Here is a 20,084-nt window from a genome sequence, read left to right as displayed (position 1 = left end):
GTAGTAGCAGCAGCAGCAGCAACAGTAGCAGTAGCAACAATCATCATAGTCATAATCATCACTATCACCCTGTACAAATCCCAAACATACACATTAAATGTACTATTCACACATTTGAAACAATATCTCAATTGCTCATCCAAACACACACACACACACACACATATATGCACTTTCTCCCTCTCTCTCTTTCACTCTCCTCTCTCAGCATTCCTAGCAATACAAAACCCTAACTACCAAATTTTGACAATGATGACAACAAAGAATTATTATTATTATTATTTTAGCAAAACATATGAAATGCCGACTTACAAGGTGGCCACGAACGATGGAAATTTACCAAAATTTGGTAGAGATAATGGAGTATATATAAAAGAAAAGGTATTGTGAAAACTTTAATTTGGAAATGATAAAAAGAACTTTAAATTCTGGAAAAAAAAAAAATGTTGAACTTTGTAAAATTTTTGAAATGTATGTTGAAAATGTGTAAAATGTTTTTATTTGGAAAATATTGTTGACGTAATAAAAAAATGACGAAATGTAACCGCTCGATTTCGGGGATCGAGTGGGCATTACACCACATTGTACAAACTTCATAATTCATTATTTTATTTTTCCCGATTGTATTGTCCCCTCTATGTTGCCCTTTGTGGGTAGGAATAAAACAATTATTATTTTAGCACAAGGCCAGCAATTTTCGGCAGAGAGGGCTAGTTGATCACATTGGCCTCCAGTGTCCAACTGGTAATTTATTTTATCAACACCCCAAAAGGCAAAGTTAACCCTAGCTGCATTTGAACTCACAGTGCCAACAATTCTGCCAGCTTGCTGCCTTAACAACAACAGCAACGACAACAACAACAACAATTATCTTACCCTCATGTGGATGAATGGCACGAGGTAATTCACTCCAAGGTAAAGTAATATCTGTTCCACATGGATGTTCTCCCACAATGGGTTCAATAATGGCCTCCTAAAAAGAAAAATAACAATGACCAAATCACCCAATGCCACTAACAATGAATACGACAAATCAACAACAGGGATTACATAAGTGTTGGTTCCATATGCTACGAATAGCATTCATGTCCCATCCTAGCATCTTAAAATGGAATGACTCAGTGAATATTATTATTTGACACGTTTTGCAAAAACAATACATAAATATAGGCGCAGGAGTGGCTGTGTGGTAAGTAGCTTGTTTACCAGCCACATGGTTCCAGGTTCAGTCCCACTGCGTGGCACCTTGGGCAAGTGTCTTCTACTATAGCCTTGGGACAACCAAAGCATTGTGAGTGGATTTGGTTGACAGAAACTGAAAGAAGCCCGTCGTATGTGTGTGTGTGTGTATGTGTGTCTGTGTTTGTACCCTCCAACCGATGCTGGTGTGTTTGCGTCCCCGTCACTTAGCGGTTCAGCAAGAGAGACCGATAGATTAAGTACTAGGCTTACAAAGAATAAATCCTGGGGCCAATTTGCTCGACTAAAGGTGGTGCTCCAGCATGTCCACAGTCAAATGACTGGAACATATAAAAGAATAAAAGAATAAATGTTTTAGTTCTCATTAATTAACTCACAATAGAATATGGCCTTCAGCATTCTGGATTTGTCTATGTGTGAGATGTGGCCTGCCCATCTGAGCAGAGCAGCATGGTTTCAAATTTTAGGGTATTATAAGGCAGGGGTTGGGGAACTTTTTTAACCAATTACCCCAAACTATATTTATTTACGCCGATGTTACCTCCTTGGTATGAAAGGAAGAAAATCATTGATTCTTTGAATTCAAAAGGTCTATTGAATCTATTTACATGTCCAATACATTGGACAGATGCAATGTTGCGAGAAGAAAAATTTCTGTCGTAGTAAGGAACATGTTTTATTTTTATATAATTTTTCTTATGTCTAACGAGTCCTCATTACTCCCAAGAATCTCATTTTTATTCCACTTGGGGTAATTTACCCCGGTTCACCAAGCCCTGTTATAAGGTGTCGAATTAACAGAATTGTTACTACACTGGGCAAAATGCTTAGCAGCCTTTTGTCTGTCATTATGTTCTGAGTTCAAATCCTGCTGAGGTTGACTTTGCCTTTTATCCCTACAGGGTCGATTAAATAAGTACCAGTTGAATACTAGGGTTAATTTAATAGATTTATTCCCTCCCCAAATTGCTGGGCTTGTGCTGATGCCGATACAGGACAGCATTGAATGGTAGAAGAACGGATTAGAGTTTTCTCCCTTACATTAGAGAAAGGCTCGTATCCTTCACCCATGAATGAATATAAACAAAATTAGTACAATTCTTGTAGTATTTTCTACTCTAGGTACAAGGCTCGAAATTTTTGGGAAGGGGTTGGGGCAGTCAATTAGATCAACCTCAGTACGCAACTGGTACTTAATTTATCGACCCCCGAAAGGATGAAAGGCAAAGTCGACCTCGGCGGAAATCTTTCGTGCTGCCTCACCAATGCAGCTTTGTGCAAGTATTGTATCTTACATGGAGAACTTGATTCATTTATGTCATCATTATTGTTTCCCCCCATGGGATGGAGAGGGCTTTTTTGGGGCAGTGTTTCATGGCCAACCTGATGCCAACTTTTTGAGTCACCTCTTGCAGCACAAAGTGAAACTGTGTACCCTTTCTGAAAACTGAGATGCACATATGTGTGTGTGTGTGTGTGTGTGGTTGTGTGTGTGTGTGTGTGTGTGTGTGTTGTGTGTGTGGTGGTGTGTGTGTGTGTGTGGTTGTGTGTGTGTGTGAGTAAGAGAGAGAGAGAGAGAGTGAGAGAGAGAAAGAGTGTGTGTGTGTGTGTGTGTTTTATGTTTGATACAGTCATTAAGAAAACATTTTCATGTAAAAAAATGAAATAATAAGTCTCACCTTAATTATTTTGAGTACTCTTGCAAGTTCTGGTTTTAATGCTCTGTATTTACTCCGAGTTCTACGTCTGGAACAATGAGATGTGTAAAGACAATTAGAAACATGTTAAATTAATTAGCAACAAATTAAGATAATCACCAATATATTAAGATAAGTAGCAACATCATCATCATCGTTTAACGTCCACTTTCCATGCTAGCATGGGTTGCATGATTTGTCTGAGGACTGGCGAACCAGATGGCTGCACCAGGCCCCAATCTGATCTGGCAGAGTTTCTACAGCTGGATGCCCTTCCTAATGCCAACCACTCCGTGAGTGTAGTGGGTGCTTTTACGTGCCACCGGCACAAGGGCCAGTCTGGCGGTACTGGCAACGGCCATGCTCAATTAGTGTTTTTTACGTGCCACCTGCACAGGAGCCAGTCCAGCAGCACTGGCAACAACTTCGCTCAAATGTTTTCCACCACATGCCAGTAAGGCGACGCTGGTAATGATCACGTTTGAATGGTTCTTTTTATGTGCCACCAGTACAGAAGCCGGTCAGGTGCCCTGACAGTGATCACACTCGGATGGTGCTCTTAGCACTCCACTGGCATGAGTGCCAGTCGTCAAATTTGCGAATTTGATTTGATTTTGATGTTAGGATAATGAGCAAGCATATTAAAATAATTAGAAACACATTAATATATAATCATTAGCATACTAAGATAATCAATGTATTAAGACAATTAGCAACATGTTAAGATAATCAAATACATGCTGAGATAATTAGCAATGCTTTAAGGTGGTCAATGACATGTTGATACAATTAGCAACATATTGGGATAATTTTGGCAACATGTTAGGATAATCATCAACATACTAAAACTGTTCAAGTTAGATTTGTCCCCTTTTTTTTTTGCATACAAGAGGTTGCACTCTTCAATGTTTCCCTTCCATTTTTTTTTAAGGTGATCAAGTGTGGCTTGAGGAGGATTTGGCTTTATTTTTAGCAGGCTGATATCCACATAGTAGCTCCTCCAATGTTAACCAACCATCAAATCACAGGACATGCCATCACAGTCGTCATTGTCCTCGTTATCATCATTATCATCATCCTTATTATCACTATTAAGGAGGCAAGCTGGCAGAATCATTAGCACGCTAGATGAAACACTTAGCAGTATTTTGTCCATCACTGCATTCTGAGTTCAAATTCCACTGAGGTCAACTTTGCCTTTCATCCTTTCGGAGTCAATAAATTAAGTACTAGCTACATACTGGGATCGATGTAATCAACTAGTCCCCTCCACCCAAATTTCAGGCCTTGTGGCCTATAACAGAAAGGATCATCGTCATTGTCATCGTCGTCATCATCATTATCATTGTTATTAAGGCAGCAAGCTGGCAGAATCGTTAGCACACCGGGAGAAATGCTTAGCAGTAATTTGTCTGCCGCTACATTCTGAGTTCAAATACTGTCAAGGTTGACTTTGCTTTTCATTCATTTGGGGGGTCGATAAATTAAGGACCAGTTACACACTGGGATCAATATAATCGACTAGCTCCCTCCCCCAAATTTCAGGCCTTGTGCCCTATAATAGAAAGGATTATTGCCACTGCTGCTGCTGCTGCTACTACTACTACTACTACAACTACTACTACTGCTACTGCTACTACTACTACTACTACTATTATTATTATTATTAAGGCAGTGAGCTGGCAGAATCATTAGCATGCTGGACAAACTGCTTAGCAGCATTTCAGCCGTCTTTTATGTTCTGAATTCAAATTCCACCAAGATCAACTTAGCCTTTCATCTTTTCAAGGTCAATGAAATAAGTACCAGTTATGCACTAAGGTCGATGTAACTGACTTATCTTCCTCCCCCAAAATTTCAGGCCTTGTGCCTATAGTAGAAAGGATTATTATTATTATTGTTGTTGTTGTTACTATTGCTTCATCCCATGCACTATTTTAAATAGAAACAGTTGACCATTTTGGTCATTAAAGGTATCATCCATCAACAGGAGAGTCAGCTTCAGTACTTGGCTGGTTCTTTATTTTATGTCCTTCTCCGACTACTTCAAGGATTAAAAATCATATATAACAATCATATATAACAATAGGACAAAATTTATCATGTTTACTTTCAACCGAAGTAAGACCCTATAACCTCACTTTGTAGGATTCAAACTCATAACATAAAGGACCTTAAGCTTCATATTATTCGACACCCTAACAATTCTGCAAATTCACCACCAAAAATACAGAAACATATTTTCCTAAAGAACACCAGAAAGGGTGTACTTACTGCAGTTCTGATTCCTCTTCATTTTCATCTTCATCAGTGTCCTTTTGAAGAACTTCGGGTAAAATGAATTTGTAAATGTAAATATTTGGAAATTCAAAATGTTGATTGAAAATTTCAAGACAGCAACCATACTGAAGTGCTGCTACTTTTAGTTTTGGCATTTTGGTCATATTTTGGAACCAGGCACACAACTTAGGCAAGTAGATTTTAAGTGAATTAAACTGAAAGTCAATAGATTCCTGGAGATAAAAGAAAATATTAGTATAATTAATGCTGTGAAGGTGATGGAAGGATTGGTAGAGCATCAGAAAATAAACCTTGGCAATATTTATGTTCCAATTTTAAATGCCATGCAATGTAATTACTATTTGTAATCGTTTTAGATTCAATGTCTCAGGGAAAATCACTTGGTAAGTTCACTGCAATCAATTCACCATGAAGCAAGTTCACCATGAGGAAAGTTTACCACAACAAAAGTTCACTGCAATGAAAGTTCATTAAGAGGAAAGTTCACCATGAACAAAGCTCACCACAAGGAAAGTTCACCACAATGAAAGTTCAAGAGGAGAATTCACCAAGAGGTAAGTTCACCGAGAAGAAGGTTCACTGCAAAGAAAGTTCACCGCGAAGAAAGTTCATGATGAGGAAAGTTCACCATGTGAAAAGTTCACTGAGCAGAAATTTCACTTCAAGGAAAAGGTTCACTGAGAAGAAAGTTTACCACAAGGAAAGTTCACTGCAAGGAAAGTTCACTGCAAGGAAAGTTCACTGTGAAGAAAGTTTACTGCAAAGAAAGTTCATCACAGGCAAAGTTCACTGCAAGGAAAGATCACCACAAGTAAAGTTCACTGAGGGGGAAGTTCGCGAAGAAAATATATCTCACCATTAATATCTAAAAACTATTTTATTAAAAAAAAAACACAAGTAATGGAGACCCTGTGGTGAACTGATGACAGTGAACTTTCCCTGCAGGGAATTGATGACAAACTTACCAGACAAGAATCACTTGTTTACCAAGTAAATCTTCAAAATAAAAAAAATTTTTTTAGGATGGCACAAGGTTAAAAATGTGTTTGGTACAGAGGTATAACCACTATGCCATATGCCCGTGAGTGTATGGCGCAGTGGTTAAGAGCGTGGGCTACCAACCCCAAGATTCCAAGTTCGATTCCAGGCAGTGACCATAATAATAATAATAATAATATGATAATAATAATAATAATAATAATAATATAATAATAATAATAATGATAATAATAATAATAATAATAATAATAATAATGATAATAATAATAATAATAATCATAATAATAATAATAATCATAATAATAATAATAATAATAATAATAAATAATAATAATAACAACATCATTGAAAAATACCTCAGGAATGAGAACCCAGGTTCGAAATTTCCCCAAGACACCTGATGAATGCTGGAGGGTATATCAGCCGAAACGTTGTGTTAAAAACAAACAAGATGAGGACAAATATCCGTCGAATGTAAATAATGTATATTATGTGCACTTTATTTATTGATGCTGTTTTGTTTTTTTATCTTTTAGTAAAGAGAGAAGGCAGAGTCCATAACCACTGAGAGGGTCTCCAAGACTGGTGAGAATAAGGGAAGGAAGTATCATTAAACCAGAGTACTGACTCAAAAGCTTGCAAAAGAATGGTGTACATTAGTGGTTCCCAACCAGAATCCATATGGTTATACTTCTACATTAAACAAAATATTTTAATAATTGTTTTTATACAATTCTTAATATTTGATTATAGAAATATAATCATTATCAACATCATCATCATCATCGTTTAACGTCCGCTTTCCATGCTAGCATGGGTTGGACGGTTTGACTGAGGGCTGACAAACTAGATGGCTGCACCAGACTCCAATCTTGATCTGGCAGAGTTTCTATAGCTTGATGCCCTTCCTAATGCCAACCACTCCGAGGGTGTAGTGGGTGCTTTTACGTGCCACTGGCATAGGGACCAGTCAGGTGGTACTGGCAACGGCCATGCTCAAATGGTGTTTTTTTGCGTAATACTTGCACAGGAACCAGTCCAGCGGCACTGGCAACGACCTCGCTGAAATATTTTAAACATCAAATGACAGGGCAGGTCCATCTGAGTAAAAGAGGAATTAAAGGGGTCCACAGGCAAAAAAAATGCTTGAGAAACACAGGTCTACCAAGGTAACCAAGGCAACCAAGGTACCTGTGTTTTGGTACCGTATTTCTGTTGACATTTACTATTTTCACTCTATTTAATTGTGAAAACAGCAAAAAATTTAGTAATCTAATTTAATCACGTGGTGATAGTGATGGCAGTGTTGGTGGCTATGGCAATTATGATGATGATGAGGGCAGTGATTATGACAATTAAGATGGTGATTAAGGCAATGAGCTGGCAGAAGCATTAGTACGCCAGGCGAGTCTGTCTTTACGTTCTGAGTTCAAATTCCGCCAAGGTCGACTTTGCCTTTCATCCTTTCAGGGTCGATAAATTAAGTACCAGTTGCATATGGGTGGGGGTGTCTAATTTACTAGCCCACACTTCCCCAAAAATTTCAGGCCTTGTGCCTAGAGTAGAAAAGAATTAAGATGGTGATGATTGTGATGATGTTGATGATGATGATAATGTTGACAACGACGATGATGGTAATGATACAGTTTTCCTTTTCTTCTGTAAATAAATCAGAGGATGTTGAGAGAGAAACAGGAAGTGGGGAGAGGAAGAGAGAGGGAGAGAAAGAGTAGTGCACTATAAAAAAAAAAAAACCCTCAACAGGTTGATGGTGATGAACCACAGTTTGATAAACAAAGTAAAGATCACAGGGAAAGATAAAATACCAGACAGAGTAGTCATTACTTACAATGAAATGATAAGTGAAGACAAACAACATAAGATCGGCCACGGTCATCTCGATTCCTTCAACATACAGATGGTCTAAGATAATGTCATCAATTCTCATCTTGTTCATAAGTCTCTGCAACGTTTCTTCCACATCTTTGCTATTATTGACATTGTTATCTCCATTACATTTGTGATCTCCATTACATTTGTCACTTCTGGGGAAAAATTTCATTTCTGAAGACACTGTCTCATCACCATTACATTTTCCAACGTTATTTACAGGCTGCAGTAGAAAATAATTGTCATTATTTTGGATATATTGTCTGCTTTTTCTTGTTTTTTTTTTCATTTTAACTTCTTTTTTTTTTTTTCTGGTTTAGTTTGTAAACTTTCAGTAATAAAACATGAAGATAAAATCTTAGAATAAAAACCACAAAGTTTGCCATTTGTTTAATGTCTTTTTTTTTCTTATCCATGCTAGCATTGATTATATAGAGTTATATTTGAAGAAATATTTTACTGCTAGAGTTCTGGTGCTACAAGAAAGAAAAGGCAGTGAGCTGGCAGAAACGTTAGCACACCAAGCAAAATGCTTAGCGGTGTTTCGTCTGCCACTATGTTCTGAGTTCAAATTCTGCTGAGGTCAACTTTGCCTTTCATCCTTTCAGCGTCAATTAAATAAGTACCAGTTATGCACTGGGGTCAATATAATCGACTTAATCTGTTTGTCTGTCCTTGTTTGTTCCCTCTGCATGTAACCCCTTGTGGGCAGTAAATAAATAAGAAAGAAAAGCAACCACCACATTCTGTAAAGTGGTTGGTGTTAGGAAGGACATCCAGCCATAGAAACGTTTGTGTTTCTATGACTGGACATATTTCCCACTCTGTTGGAAAGTTTGTGGCATACTGAAGGCAGACAGAAACATGACATTTACCACACTGAACTCAACGATTTCAAAAAGCACTTAAAAGAGGGTTTATGCAATGTTTACATTCACAAAATTAATTTCCTGTTATTGCTAATCTTTAAATATTCAATCATTGTCAAATGTAATGCTTATTCATTCACATTTTTTTTAACTGATCCTGCATTAACACATAACTTTGAGATTTCAATGATGTGATTGTGTAGTTTTAGCATGATACTATAGGGTAAGTGTAAGCAGTCAGATCTAACTGGTTTGAACATAAAACAAATATAATATCTGGGTTGGATGTGGCCAGTTTAAATGCTAAAGGGCTAACCTCTTTAGCAATTAAACCCAAATGTTCTGCCTGTTTTATGTTGATACCAGCCAAATTTGGTTTCACACGCCTACCTTACTATGTCATTCTAAAAAATAAGCAATCAAATCATTGACATTTTAAAACTATGAGATAACTTATGATTAATTCAAAACAATGTGAATAAATAAGTATAGCATTTGAGAGGGTAATCAGAATGCTAAAGAGTTAAGCAATAAAAATTATCTATAGTATTTAAATAAGTATGATAGTATATATAGTTTATACTATATATATAGAAAATACAGTATATATAGTATATATAAGTATGTGTAAATATATAGTATGATTGATGAACAAGTATTGACATCATGTCCCGTTAAAATTTCTAAGGGAGATAATTTACATTAGCGTGGTCAAAAATATTGACGATAATGTAAAATAAAATCAGCCACGACAACAATTTCACTTGCCTCAACAGGTCTTCACAAGCACAGTTTATTGCCCAATGAATGAAAGGTACTCTTAAATGGGCTGGTTATGCTGTACTGGCATGGGCCACGGTTACGATCTCAATTGGCTTGCCAGGACTTCTCAAGCACAGCATATCTCCAAAGGTCTCAGTCACTTGTCGTTGCCTTGGTGAGGCCGAATGTTTGAAGGTTGTGCAGTACAAATCAAATGGCATATAAGAAGGAGATTTGATGACACAGAGCTATCTGATTAAATGACATCAAATAGTATAAATGCAGCTGATTGCATATATATATATATATATATTCATACATACATGTACTCATGGCTGTGTAACATGTACACATAGTTGTGTAGTTAAGAAGCTTGCTTCCCAACCATGTGGCCTCGGGTTCAGTCTTGCTGCTTAGCAGCTTGGGAGAGTGTCTTCTAATATAGACCCAGGCTGACCATAGCCTTGCAGGTAAATTTTGTGAGCGGAAACTGAATGAATACATACATACATACATGCATGCACATACATATGTACATACAGACAGACATACATACTCACATTACATACATACAGGCAGATGCATGCATGCATCCATGCATCCATCCATACATCCATATACACACACATACACACACAAGCACATATACACACACACACATATATACAGACACCATCATCATCATTTAACATCCGCTTTCCATGCTGGCATGGATTGGATGGTTTGATAGGAGCTGGCTAGGCAGAAGACTGCACCAGGCTCCAGTGTCTGTTTTGGCATGTTTTTTTCATGGCTGGATGCCTTTCCTAACACAAGAGATAGAAAGAGGAAAATATGAAGAGACAGAGAGAAAGCTAGGAAACAACAAGGAGAGATAAGAGGAGACAGAGAGAGAAATAAGAAGAAAGAAAGAGAGATAAAAAGAGACAGACAGAGATAGGAAGAGTCACAGTAAGAGAGAGAGAAAAACACCGAGGAAACAACAGAAAGATATATAAATAAAACTTGTACAATATAACTTACAATTTTGAATCTTATCACTGCATGTGGCTGCAGAAGTTCTCCAGTTACTGGTCCTGACCTTTGACATATCCTTATATTTGATGACACATCAGAATCATCACTTCTGGTCACTGGATCTGACCAAATATCCAAAACTCTTTGAATAAGATGCCTTTTCATTTTGTCGTCATTGTGGATACGAGGTGGACGGTACAGGTGTTGCTCAAGAATAACAATTTCTTTTGTTAAACTAAGTTCAATGGAATCTTCAGCTTCCAGTTTACCATTATGCACCAGATTGCTTTTTATCAACCTGGATAATAATAATAATAATACTAATAATAATAATAATAATAATAATAATAATAATAATAATAAATAATAAATAATAATAAATAAATAATAAATAATAATAATAAATAATAAATAATAATAATAATAATAATAATAATAATAATAATAATAATATGCTTTCTAATTGATGTATCAATACCAGCAGATGACAACGTTTCTCTAAAAGAAACAGAGAAACTTTCAAAATACAAAGACCTGGAAATAGAGATAACTAGAATGTGGAATCTAAAAACAGAAACAATTCCTATCATAGTAGGTGCATTAGGTACGATAAAAAAATTTCAGTTAAATACATAACAAAAACATCAGGACTTACAAATATATACAACATACAGAAAATTGGACTACTAGGCACTGCACACATCCTACACAAAACACTTTCAATACAGTAACCATAAAAGCATCACAGCAAACCACAGCACATACCCAAGGCACACAGAGCTACGCCCAGTAGTGAAGTGAAAGCAGGCTATAAAAATAAAACTACTGAATAATAATAATAATTTCAAATTTTGGCAGAAATTTTGGGGATCAGCTGTACTTATTTTACTAACCCCTAAAGGATGAAAGATAAAGTCAACCTTGGTGGAATCTGAACCCAGAACATAGAGAGAGACAAAATGTCACTAAGCATTTTGCCTGCCATACTAATGATTCCTTTCTACTAAAGGTACAAGGCCTAATAATAATAATAATAATAATAATAATAATAATAATAATAATAATGATAATAATAACAATAATGATAATAATAATAACAATAATAATAATAATGATAATAATGATAATAATAATAATAATGATAATAATAATGATAATAATAATAATAATAATAATAATGATAATAATAATAATAATAATAATGATAATAATAATAATAATGATAATAATAATAATAATAATGATAATAATAATAATAATAATAATAATGATAATAATAATAATGATAATAATAATGATAATAATAATAATAATGATAATAATAAATAATAATAAATAATAATAATATAATAATAATAATAATGATAATAATAATAATGATAATAATAATGATAATAATAATAATAATAATAATAATAATAATAATAATGATAATAATAATAATAATAATAATAATAATGATAATAATAATAATAATAAATAATAATAATAATGATAATAATAATAATGATAATAATAATAATAATGATAATAATAATAATAATAATGATAATAATAATAATAATAATAATAATAATAATAATAATGATAATAATAATAATGATAATAATAATAATGATAATAATAATAATAATAATAATGATAATAATAATAATAATAATAATAATGATAATAATAATAATGATAATAATAATAATAATAACAATAATAATAATGATAATAATAATAATGATAATAATAGTGGGGGAGCATCATAGCCATGTGTTGAGAGGGATTCTTTGGGGTTTGAATAATTCACCTCTGGAAACATGGGTGGTTCTTTCAACATCCTTAAACAACCCTTATTCAGGGACCTTTTGAGCGGGATGGGCTACTCAACCTGAAGAAAATTCTAACTGGGCCCCACCTGCAAGGTCATGTGCTGTTTATCTTGATTTGAGATCACCATGTCGCGCACATATGGTTGTGATGCATGTGCCTGGTGTACCCTTATCAGACGGGTAGTCATGATGGGTATATTGGGCTTCGTATATTTTACCCCAGTGTCACTTTGATGGCATGCACTGCTCTCTCACTCAATAATAATAATAATGATAATAATAATAATACCCTTATCAGACGGTAGTTATGATTGGTATACTGGGTTTCGTATATTTTACCCCAGTGTCAAGTTGATGGCATGCACTGCTCTCTCACTCAATAATAATAATAATGATAATTGTTTCTATAATAAGCAGAAAACTTGAAATTTGGGATGGAACTAGTCAATTACTTCAACCCCAGTGCTCCACTGTTACCCATTTTATCGACCCCAAAAGGATGAAAGGCAAAATTAACCTAAGTGCATTCATAATGTAAAACCAGAAGAAATACTATTAATACATAAAACGCGATGGGCCATGATCATGGCTGTTAGGCACAGGTTGATAGGCCACAATCGTGGCCCAGATAGATGCATTTAATTTATGGGCGTTTTGGGGGATCTAATGTCACTCAAACGCTCCAATACCCTGCAGAATGCAAGAGGGCTAATAGTTCAACTAATGACTTTCCAGATGATGTAAAACTTGCCACCATTATATACTAAGAAGATATTTTAACTATTTTTTTGTTTTTTTATGTGTGCATGGTAGTCTCATTTTCATAAAATGTGCTCAGCAGTCCATGCTATGTAAGTGAAAATCCCAGCGCTTCGTTGGTTAAGCATTTTGTCCTGTACTCTAATGGTTTTGCTAGCAGGCAGTCTTCAATAATAATAGTAATAATAATAACAACAACAATAATACATTAAATGGCCTAAGAAAAATATTAATTACACTGGCCAAAAATTATTCTAGATGCTTTTTCTATACAAGGTGGACATGGGTAAGCTACACTATGTTGATGAGGTCTAAAAGACTGAAACATGTCAAGAATTATCTCCCTTGCCTCAAAACAGAGTTGTGACTGTCTTTTCCCTTAATTCTTAATCAGGTTTTGTTTTCTTCTTCCAACTAGGAGAAAATGGAAAACTTTATTTGTGTATGGTATCAAATGCATTACCCCTTAACTTATCTTAATTCATACCATTATTCCATTTAAGTTAGCCTGGGCAAAGTTCAGGGAGCTCCTACCTCTGCTGGCAACTAAGGGCCTCTCACACAGGATGAAAGGTAGACTGTATGATGCTTGTGTGGAAACTGCCATGCTACACAGCAGCTGAGGACATGCCTAGGCTGAAAGAATTGAAATTAGTATGATCCGCTGGATGTGTAATGTCAGTGCACATACACAACAGAGATATAAGTTAGGCATAAGAAGCATCAAATGTGGTGTGCAAGAGAGATGACTGCGCTGGTCTGATCATGTGTTACGTATGGATGAGGAGAGCTGCGTGAGGAAGTGTCACTCCCTAACTGTGGAAGGAACCTGTGGAAGAGGCAGACCCAGGAAGACATGGGATGAGGTGGTGAAACATGACCTTCGAACATTGGGCCTCACAGAGGTAATGGCAGGAGACTGAGACCTTTGGAGATATGCTGTGATTGAGAAGACCCGACAACTAATGTGAGATCTCAGCTACACACATCCGGCCTAGTTAAGAGTACCCCTGATGCATCATGCAATATGACATGCTTGAGAAGACCTGTTGAGTCAAATAAAACTAACATTGTAGCTGTAGCCAGTGCCCCAACTGACTCCCATGCCGATGGCACGTAAAAAGCACCATCCGAACCTGGTTGATGCCAGGTTCGCCTGACTGGCTCCTGTGCTGGTGGCACATAAAAAGCAACCATTCGAGCGTGATCAATGCCAGTAGCCCCTGACAAGCTCTCATACCAGTGGCACATAAAAAGCACCAACTGAACATGGCCAATGCCATTACCCTGACTGGCTCCCATGCCGGTGGCACATAAAAAGCACTATCCAAACGTGATCGATGCCAGGCCCACCTGACTGGCTCCTGTGTTGGTGGTATGCAAAAAGCACCCACTACACTCTCAGAGTGGTTGGTGTTAGGAAGGGCATCCAGCTGTAGAAACATTGCCAAATCATATTTGAGCCTGGTACAGCCTCTGGCTCTCCAGACCTCAGTCAAACCATCCAACGCATGCCAGCATGGAAAACGGATGTTAAACCATGATGATGATGATGATGAATCAACCACTGTACTAATTATTTCTTTTAAAGTCTGGTACTTATTCTATCACTCTCTATTACCAAACTGCTAAGTTACTGGGATGTAAACACGCCAACACGGGCTGTCAAGATACACACACACACATATATATACACATATATATATAAGGTGAGTTGACAGAAGCATTAGCATACTGGGTGAAATGCTTAGCGGTATCTCGTCTGTCTTTACGTTCTGAGTTCAATTTCCACCAAGGTCGACTTTGTCTTTCATCCTTTCAGGGTCATAAATTGAGTACCAGTTGTGTGCTGAGGTTGATCTAATTGACTGGCCCCCTCCCCCAAAATTTCAGGCCTTGTACCTAGAGTGCCTAGAGTAGAAAAGAATATATATATATATATATATATACACATATATGATAGGGTTTCTTTCAGTTTCTGCCTACTACTAGATCCAATCACATTGCTTCATCAGAAAAAGGTAATTAAAATTCATTAAAAGGACAGATCTATTGGACTTTCAAAGAGGTCAAATTGTTGGTGCTCGTATGGCAGGTACTAGCATAAAGAAAACAGCTGAAATGTTTAGTGCATCAAGAAGTACTGTCTTGAAAGTAATGACACCCTTTGAGAAAGAGGGAAAAACCTTCTCATCAAAACAAAACTCCGGATGAAAACCAAAACTTTCAGATCCATCGAACTCTAACACAAATTGTTAGAAAGGATCACCAAAGTGCAGCTCCTAAAATTACAGAGCTTAATGACCACCTCAAGAACCCAATTTCCACAAAAACTGTTCACCAGGAGATGCACAAAGCCAGATTTCACAGGAGGACTACAATCAGAAAACCACTACTTTCAAAAACAAACGTTGCAAAGCGTTTAGAGTGGAGTAAAAACCTACAGAATTAATCCCTAGAGCAGTGGAAGAATGTTATTTTCTCAGACGAGTCATCCTTTAGCTTATTTCCAACCACCGGCCAAGTATACGTGTGGAGACAGCCAAAAGAAGCACATGACACACTGCCTTCTTCCAACTAACTGTTAAATATGGAGGAGGATCTGTGATGATCTGGGGGCTATATCTCGAAAATCCACTGACCCAATGGTTTCCCTTCATGGCAGAATTAATAGTCAATTGATCAGATAAAATAAGTATTTTATCTGATCAAATTCATCTTATGGTTGCAGAACTATTTCCAGAGGGAAACACAATCTTTCAGGATAATAATGCACCAATTCACACAACTTAAGTTGTTACTAAATGGCACGAGGAATATTCTAGTGAAGTTGAACATCTTATCTGGCCACCACAGTCCTCAGATCTCAATATTATTTAACATTTATGATGCATTTTAGAAAAACAAGTAAGGAGTTGATATCCTCCACCATCATCGCTACAAGAAATGGAGACTGTTTTAGCTGAAGAATGGACAAAAATGCCTTTGGAAACAATTCAAACTTTTTATGAGTCCATAACTCATAGAAGTCAAGCTGTAATTACTGCCAAAGGCAGTCCTACTCCATATTAAAATAAATTTGTTTGAAATTTTAAAGTGTTTCCATTATTTTGTCCAACCCCTGTATATATTTATATACAGACTGTGGCCATGCTGGGGCACTGTCTCAAAGAATTTTAGTTCTTTTTTTTAAGCCTGATGCTTATTCTATCAATCTCTTTTGCCAAAGTGCTAAGTTATGAGGACATAAACACACCAACACCTGTTGTTAATTTATGTTGTGGGGAAAAAACACAACAAACACACATACACATATACATACAAACATATTTTTTATTCCTCTCCTCCCTGTTAGGAAGCAGAAGCACTTACACATGTACACACACAACAGAAACTTCCACCTACCAAATTCAATCACAAGGCTTCAGTCGGTCTGAGGCTATAGTAGAAGAAACTTGCCCAAGGTTCAACGCAGTGAGACTGAACCTAAAAACCATGTGCTACACATACATATATACATACATACATATATATATATATATATATATACATATATATATATACTTTTATTCTTTTAGATATTTCAGTCATTTGATTGTGGCCATGTTGGAGCATCATCTTAAAGGCTTTTGGTTGAAGAAGTCGACACCAGGATATATTCTTTATAAGCCTAGTACTTATTCTATCAGTCTCCTTTGCCAAACTGCTAAGTTACAGAGAGATAAACACACCAACATCAGTTGCCAAGCAATGGTGAGGCGACAAACACAGACACAAAGACACACATACATAAATATATATTTATATATATAGATAGATACCACAATGGGCTTCTTTCAGTTTCGGTCTACCATATCTACTCACAAGACTTTGGTCAACCTGAGGCTATAGTAGAAGACACTTGACCAAGGTACCACGCAGTGGGACTGAACCCAGAAGCATGTAGATGGGAAGCAAGCTCCTTACCACACAGCCACACCTATATATATATATATATATATATATATATATATATTATATATATATATATATATATATATATATATATATATATATTTACTTATATACATGTATATATATATAGCGGAGGCGTGTGGCTTAGTGGTTAAGGTGTCAGCATCATGATCATAAGATTGTGGTTTTGATTCCTGGACCGGGTGACGTGTTGTGATCTTGAACAAAACACTTCATTTCACGTTGCTCCAGTTCACTCAGCTGGCAAAAATGAGTAACGCTGTGATGGACTGGCGTTCCATCCAGCCGGAGAACACATACGCCATTGAAACGGGGAAACCGGGCCCATGAGCCTGGCTAGGCTTTAAAAGGGCACATTTAGTTTTTATTTTATATATGTGTGTGTGTGTGTATATATATAATAGTTATCGCCATACTAATATGGCATTCTTATAAAAATAAGAAAAAAGCTGTCCGCTTATTAGCTCCATGAGGCCATCGCCTTAAGTTAGCTATTTGATACACAAACTGTATCCATATAACCTACTGGCTGGCTACGCTGCATTGAAAAGGGGCAATACCCCGAAACGTGTCTGTAGCTGCCGGTCAAGTAGTGTGGAGCGACTGACCTCCCTTGTTCGAAGGTTATATGGATACAGTTTGTGTATCAAATAGCTAACTTAAGGCGATGGCCTCATGGAGCTAATAAGCGGACAGCTTTTTTCTTATTTTTATAAGAATGCCATATTAGTATGGCGATAACTATTATTTTCCGGGAACGCTGCCGCTGTTCTCTTTTAGAGAGACTTAGTTATTTTAATATTTCTATTATTGTATATATATATATATATATATATATATATAGCCATGTTCCATACTTAATGAATATACACTGTCGATAGGCCAGCTATCACAGTATCTGACCTGAGATAACATCTCTGATGTACTTGCCGTGTTAAAAACAATAAATATCAGAGAGAGACAAGTCCATAAAGAGATGTTATCTTAGGACAAATACCACAATAACTGTCTTATCAACTGTGTATATACATTGGGTATGATATAAGGACAGTAATTTTTCTATTAGATACTGCCTCAATTGTATATAGCATATAACTTACATGAATAAAAAATGGAAATAAGTTACATGCTTAAAGGTACACAACTTAACAATGATTCACTTGTCTCTCATGGCTATATTGATCCCAGTGATATCTGGCACGGGATCAATACTGTGTTTAGTAAAACTAAATAGCAGAGCAGCTTGCTGTCTGACCATTTGATACAAACACACACACACACACACAAAAGCGTACACACCAAATGTGTGTGTACATCTAGGCATGTAAGTATGTATATGTTTAGCATTAACTATCAGAAAAAAAGAGTACTCGATACCATGGTAGAGTTTTATATCTTTTATCCTTTATTTGGCTCAGCCATTAGGCTGTGGCCATGCTGGGACACCGCCTTGAAGAATATTTAGTCAAATGAATCGACTCCTGTAGTTATTTTATTGGTCACTTTAGCTGAACCGCTAAGTTACCTAGACGTAAAAACACCAACACAAGCCTCCAAGTACTGGGTAGAGGGGACAAGTGCAGGCTCAAAGACACCCCTATCGACAGATAATATATTTATGTTGTCTACACCACCTGTCATTGTCTTTTGTTTTGTTTTTGTGAATTCTCCCTATATATGTATGTGTGTATATATATCTATTATATAAAATCCGTTCTGTCTGTCTGTGTGTGTGTCTTCTAGGATCTCAGGCATCCTCCATCCGATTGTGCTCAAATTTGATATGTAGATACCAACAGTATCAGAGCGCGTATAAGTCTTTAAAAAATTACAAAAATCGATTCCAGGTGAGAATGCGATTGATAAAGCCTTGGGAATGTGCATTTGTACGCACGAGTACATCAGCTGTTGTGATCGATACTTCGTGTGCACAAGAAAAATGCACGTACAGTTTGCGCAAAAAAAAGCCAGCTGGCTTGAAATAATAAAATTAGTTACTTAGTTCCCTAGGTTGTTGCTTTTCATCAAAAATCGCCCCAAGTTGATTTCCTACATGTTTTATCAGATAAACTTATTATTGTCCCAGGTACGTTCTCATAAATTCATCATGCTTTTCCATCTAGATTTACCTCCAGCTAACCCATTTGCATGCATCATTTTGGTCCTGATTTTCTTCCATCAACCTGTACATAACTGCACCTTTCATTTTTAGTTGCTTTTGTACTGCTTAAAGGCACATTTCTTTCCTGCCAAGCTTACTATTTAAACCATGTTTGTGTTCTCCCAGTCAACAGCCTTATTATTACTGGTACTTTAAACACTTCGGTTGCATATTTGTGTGAATAAAATCGTTTTTCTTTGGAATAGAAAACAAATGTAGATACCGACGGTATCAGGGCGTGTATAAGTCTTGTAAAGATTACAAAAATCGATTCCAGGTGAGAATGCGATTGATATAGCCATTTTTGTCCTGCTTTTCTTCCATCAACCTGTACATAACTGCACTTTCCATTTCTAGTTGTTTTTGTTCTTCTTAAAGGCACATTTCTTTCCTGCCAAGCTTACTGTTTAAACCATGTTTGTGTTCTCCCAGTCAACAGCCTTATTATTACTGGTACTTTAAACACTTCGGTTGCATATTTGTGTGAATAAAATCGTTTTTCTTTGGAATAGAAAAAAGTCTATCTTTATTTCTTCTTTTGCTAGTGTCTCAAATTTAGGTTAAATCAGTGTTTCTCAAAGGGGAGGCCTATGGGACGGTCGAACAAGTTGTTTTGAGAAAATTCGGTTTAAAT

At 36.3% G+C, this 20,084-nt stretch overlaps 1 protein-coding gene across 2 annotated transcripts in view; it reads right to left on the bottom strand.

Moving 5' to 3' along the window:
• The window catches only part of LOC115222614 (glutathione S-transferase C-terminal domain-containing protein), a 64,642-nt gene that overhangs the window by 16,851 nt on the left and 27,707 nt on the right, over positions 1-20,084 (bottom strand). For both annotated transcript variants that reach the window (XM_029792917.2, XM_029792916.2), the window contains exons 5-9: positions 10,742-11,033; positions 8,047-8,310; positions 5,172-5,410; positions 2,880-2,946; positions 877-973 (exon numbers count right to left, since the gene is read on the bottom strand). In XM_029792917.2, coding sequence (XP_029648777.1) covers positions 877-973; positions 2,880-2,946; positions 5,172-5,410; positions 8,047-8,310; positions 10,742-11,033 — 959 coding nt within the window. The remainder of the gene's footprint in view (positions 1-876; positions 974-2,879; positions 2,947-5,171; positions 5,411-8,046; positions 8,311-10,741; positions 11,034-20,084) is intronic.

The sequence above is a fragment of the Octopus sinensis genome, linkage group LG20 (assembly GCF_006345805.1).
Source record: "Octopus sinensis linkage group LG20, ASM634580v1, whole genome shotgun sequence".
Taxonomy (NCBI): domain Eukaryota; kingdom Metazoa; phylum Mollusca; class Cephalopoda; order Octopoda; family Octopodidae; genus Octopus; species Octopus sinensis.
Note: the sequence above shows the minus strand (reverse complement) of the source record. Positions and strands in the feature narration are given on the sequence as shown.